The following is a 5,654-nucleotide window of genomic DNA, read 5'->3' as shown; positions in this document are numbered from 1 at the left end:
AGATAATGATAATCATGATCGTGTAATCGTATTAAAAGATTTTATGATATCATTTCCATTATTACCCTTTTAATTTTAATATTTTCTGAATCTTTTTAAATTTCAATTTTAGTTTTAAAAATCTTTTAATTTTATDTTTTATCACAATATGTGGTTATTGGGTTGTTCTCGTAAATCACAGGGGTTCTCGTTTGAACCCTTCCCTATATATATATATAACACTATAAGGGGGTAGTGCTGGGACTACAACACCAACTCTATTGATAAAAGTGCATCAAGATTTCCAGAAATATATTAATGCCAGAGGGTAGCAACTGTGATTGATTACGATCGTACGAAAGATATTTTCTTTTTATTTGGTGTCGAGTTACTCACGACGACCGCGGTTTATTACATCGTCGGACTTGTTTTATTTTTTCTTTTAAATTTAAAACTATATGTTGATGGATATGGATAGGTCACGTGAACTGGTCTGTTTTTAGGAGACACGTGTTTAAACTATAAAAATTTTGATTATGAAACTGTTGAGATATTCATGAATGGTTAGAACTAGTTTGTATGGTTTATACTAATGGTTGGGTTTGTAGATGAGACCACCTATATATATATATATATATAAGATATATTTCTTTTACAACCTTGTGTATTTGTACAACCTTTGCAACCCAATTAATTGAGATATTTATAGAAATGATGGGAGTTCATTTATTATGATTTGAATATTTATGGAATATGAATAGAGTTCATTAATTACGATTAATACTTTATATTAGAAAATAATCAAAACTTCTATGAAATCACATATTTATCAAATGAAATAGACGGTTGAGATTGGGTTGTATTGGTTGCACAAATGTCAAGGGTTGTATAATAACCAACCTCTCTCTCTCTCTCTATATATATATATATATATATATGTATGTATGTATGTATATTGCAAACCAGTTAAATGTTACAACGCTTACAAACAAGGACATCTTTGTCGTTTTATTTGATTTATATTTTAAGAATAACTGTTTTCCTTAAATATATCATAGGATCAAATTAATCAGATTTATTTTAGGAATTATTAATTCCTTGAACTTCTCAATCGGTCGTTTTTCATATGAAACCAAACTAATTATTGTTCTCATATGAAACAATAATAGTTTTTGTTACCGTAGGTTCATACCAATTTATTACACTTATGAAACAACACATTAATTTTTTTAATTTATGATCGGTTTGTTTCTCTTATGAAATCAAACTAATTATTGTTTCTCATACGAAACAATTATAGTTTTCTTACCGAGTTTCATACGAGTGTTGTTTTATTTATGAAACAACACGTGATATTTTTCTAAAATAATTCATAAATGACGTTTCATGTGTAAAACATCAAAAAATAACTAAATTAACAAAAAAAACATGTACATATTAAAAAGACATAAACTAATGGGCCGTTTACCAAACGCTTACTCGGGTAAGTGAACACCAAGTCATATTACCTTACTGGATAAATATGGTAAGGATTAAGAATTTTACCCGGTAAGAGCGAGACAAGGACCAAGAGTCTTATCCGGTAAGCGAAGGCGACGACTCTTACCACGGTAAGCGCTTACCAGATAAATTGTTGCATACGATACCATTTTAGTGAACTAAAATCTCATCTGGTAAGTAAATGATAGTGTTTGGTAAACGGCCCCTAATATTTTAACTTCAAGTACTGATTCATGTGTGTGTGTATATATATATATATTTGGACAAATTACATAAAAAACTAACGTATTTTAACTTTATTCCTATTTTGGGTAACGTACTTTCAAAACTTCTATTTTGATATCTAAGGTGTTAAAAGTACTTTACTCAAAATAGAAATTAGATTAAAGTATCTTACCTTTTCATACAATTTCTCCTGCATATTTTGAAATATTTGAATTAAAATTCACCCAAAAAATGCTTTTAAAGTTGTTGATGTACATGACACAACTTTGAGTGAGCATGAACAAGCTTTTTTTTGGAATCAAATGCTCAAAAATGGCAGCCAACTCGCCATTGAGGACCGTAGGACGGATCGACCGACTAAAAAATGGTAGCCAACGGGCCGGTCCTACGACCCGTTTCTGGTAGGAGTCCAATTGTGCAAATCTATTAATATCATGTGATCAAAGTATTAGATATCATAATCAGATAAAAATACTGAATGCTGAAAGGTACATATCTTAAGTCAATTGTATAAGAGCAATAAAAATATCGGATTCTTTTCTAAATCTAGAGATATTTAATATCAAGATAAATCGACATGAGTACTTGATGCATATATTTCCATGTTGACGTTTCAGATGAGTGTTTGATGCATATATCTCCACGTTAACACTTACGTTGATCTATTTACTGAAAACTTGAAAGAAATATCTTTATGCTGGATTCTTTTAACCAGTCCAATCACAAATAGTTTTTGATTGGACAATTGATTGTGTTAGATGCTTTAGTTGGCCCGACCATGATTGCTTTGTGATTGGTTCCACGATCAATTTCTACAGACAAGATCGAATTCAAGTGACCCTTTTCCAAGGTCTCTTTTTCCTTAACGTTAACCTCAAACTATTAATAAGGAAAAGACGCCTCGGGGAAGAAATGACGTTTGATCGTCATGTTTTCATTTTAAAGAAGACTGGAAGTGTACCTACTCAGTACAATACGATACAACTCGATTTTGATTGATTTCGATTGATAGAATTAATTGATTATAGCAACAAAATTGTATGAATCATTAAATTAACATAAAAAACATTTAGCAAATTTATTACAATATTTAATGCATTAAGATAGGATCGATCGGCTTAATGCATTAAGATAGGATCGATCGGCTTACCCTGTTAAGCCTTTGTTTTAGTATTAAATTTAAATCAAACATTTTAATATATCTTAATTAATCAAACTAACCACCCACTAAACTTATTAAGGGGCCGTTTACCAAACGCTTACCTGGGTAAGCGCTTACCAAGTAATATTACCTCACCGGATGAATATAGTAAGGACCAAGAATCTTACCTGGTAAGAGCGAGACAAGGATCAAGAGTCTTACCCGGTAAGTGAAGGCGACGACTCTTACCATGGTAAGAGCTTACCAGGTAAATTATTGTATACTATCTCGTTTTGGTGGACTAAAATCTTACCCAGTAAGTACATAATAGTATTAAATTTTACCGGTAAGCACTTATCGGGTAAGTGTTTGATAAACGGCCCCTAAGTTGAAATCAAACGTGTGATTAACTCCAACCACCAGGCATATACGTTCTTTAAACAGGAACCAAGATTCTAAAGGGCACACTATGGTGTAAGACGTATTGTCGCCGTTATGATAAGACATATAATGCTTGTGTAAAACGCATCTTTGAAGTGCGTTTTTACAATGAATTACTTTTTTCCAAGGTTTTAAATGACGTGGGGCATGACGTGGCGATGATGTCAAGTCTTTACGTGCCACGACGAGACGACGTGACATAGGACGCTAAATTAATGATATTAAAAAAGTTTACATTCATATTAGAAAAACAAAAAATCATACAGATTATTATTATTATAAAAATGGTATTTGATTAAAATATTCAAAATAGAACTTAAAAATGAACTTTACAACTTCGTTTTAATCGTGAGTCTATAACGTGTATGTATTTGTAAAACTGTGAGTGATATGATTAAATAAATTTATAAAATTATAAAATTTAAAGTTAAAAATGTAAAAATACAAAAACTAAAAAAAATTGAAAAAGATCATCTCTTGTAAAAAAAATGCACCTCATAGCGTGAGTAACGCCTTACAGAAACGCTATAGACCTTATTGTAATGGCAGAGATGTGTCTTATGCCATATCAAGCCATGACCCCTTTTCTAACACTGATCTTTTTTTAAAATTTATTTTGTTTATACTTTTGCCTGTGTTATTTTTATACTTTTATAGATTTACCTAATCACATCACTCACACATCACTCACAGTCTCATGAATTCACACATGTCACGGACTTATGGTTAAAAGGAAGTTACAAAATCCTTCCAAGTTCTATTTTATACGTTTGATCGTTAACTCTTTATATAATACTAATTACTATATATGATTTTTCTTCTAATATGAATATAAATTTTTTAATATCATTATATCATTAAACAATAAATAGAAAAAACACGTGTATATATATATATATATATATATAATTATATATATAACATACAAATTTACCATCTTATGTCATGCCTTAAAAAATGTCGTGTCTGCGTTGTGACATGTAAGGCTTTAGCCTTATCTTGCCATGACGTCAGGACCCACACCATTTAGAATCTTGACAGAAACACAACATATATGTTGTTTTTCTCCCATCTTTTAACATTTTGCCATTCTTTTTGCCATACAATTACATCTTCCTCTCCAACAAAATCTCAAATATGAACCACAAGGGTGGTGACTGATTGGTTTAAACTTGGCTTCAACGGTCGAAAATACCAGGAGGTCTCAGGTTCAAATCCAAAGAGGAATAAAAATCCCCTTATGGCCACGGAGATTCAAATGCGGTGAATCCAAACTATTTGCAAAGCAGGTGGTCGCCCTGGGATTAGTCGGCTCGCATAGCGGGTTTGGATATCCAAGTTAATAAAAAAAATCTGAAATATGCAGTACGGTTGGAAATGGCCCAACTAGAACATGTTTTTACTCACCAAATAAACAACTTCCATAGTTTAGTAACTAAAACTTATTTATGTTTACATATGTATATATATATATATATATGAAAAAAATAATCTAATCTACAACTTCTAATCTTCTACTAATATGTGTGTAAAACCCAACCCTACAAAGAAGGGGATATCTACTTTCCTCTTGTTAGTATTTACAGGCATAGAAGGCTGTAGAAAACCAGGGGTATGAAGGCGTTATCAAGCTGCGCCGTGTACGCCTCCAGTAAACCGCTCAACGTGACCGCCGACAGAAGAGACAACCAGTGCTGCACAAGTATGTGGGTTAAAAAACATGTTTGGTATACTAGAAAACGCAAACCATTAGATATAGATATGGAGATAGAGATGGATATAGACCTGAGTGAACATGTGTCCAGTGGCAGCTAAGAGAGGAAGCAGAGCAGAACATGCAGCCAAGACCGACGTTATGCCAGCAGCAGTGCCTTCAACGGTTTTTTCTTTAAAAAACGTAGATTTGTCCAGTCAGATATGAATGCAAACGTTAATTACCAGACAAAAACTAAACAAACCCAGTATATCCCATCTGGAGGTAGGGTCTAGGGGGTAAAAGATGTATGCAGACTTTATCAGACTGTTTCTGAGAAGACCCTAGACATATTAATTACGAGAAAGAATAGGTGATACTCACTGCCTGTTTTACTCCACCGGAGGACGCCATATTTGTAGCCAACCATGGATGCCTAAAAAAGGTTTAGAACATTCATTAAATCATAAACCAGTGATGCCATGCAGATATGTCAAACCGGTTTGATCAGGAATTGTATAATAAATCACATCAACAACGGGCCTTCTGAGGCAGCACGTTATGGAAATCACAAATACTCGGATCTTAATAGCTTTTCATGTATTAGATTAGTGCTTAATAAGGTTTGGTTTTTAGGTCAGCTTTATACAGTTCAATAGATCGAACATTTTTTTT

The 5,654-nt window shown here is 32.5% G+C and overlaps 1 protein-coding gene across 3 annotated transcripts in view; it reads right to left on the bottom strand.

The window, feature by feature from the left end:
* Positions 1 to 4,775: 4,775 nt before the first annotated feature.
* LOC112519481 (dolichol kinase EVAN) overlaps positions 4,776 to 5,654 on the bottom strand; it is a 5,360-nt gene continuing 4,481 nt past the window's right edge. For 2 of the 3 annotated variants that reach the window (XM_025127633.1, XM_025127632.1), the window contains exons 13-15: positions 5,364 to 5,415; positions 5,072 to 5,172; positions 4,867 to 4,980 (exon numbers count right to left, since the gene is read on the bottom strand). In XM_025127633.1, coding sequence (XP_024983401.1) covers positions 4,867 to 4,980; positions 5,072 to 5,172; positions 5,364 to 5,415 — 267 coding nt within the window. Of the gene's footprint in view, positions 4,981 to 5,071; positions 5,173 to 5,363; positions 5,416 to 5,654 lie in introns of all 3 variants that reach the window. The other variant, XM_025127631.1, reaches the window with a different exon arrangement.

This window comes from Cynara cardunculus, assembly GCF_001531365.2.
Source record: "Cynara cardunculus var. scolymus isolate 2C chromosome LG 10, CcrdV1, whole genome shotgun sequence".
Lineage (NCBI taxonomy): Eukaryota > Viridiplantae > Streptophyta > Magnoliopsida > Asterales > Asteraceae > Cynara > Cynara cardunculus.
This window is presented reverse-complemented; position numbering and strand designations above follow the sequence as displayed.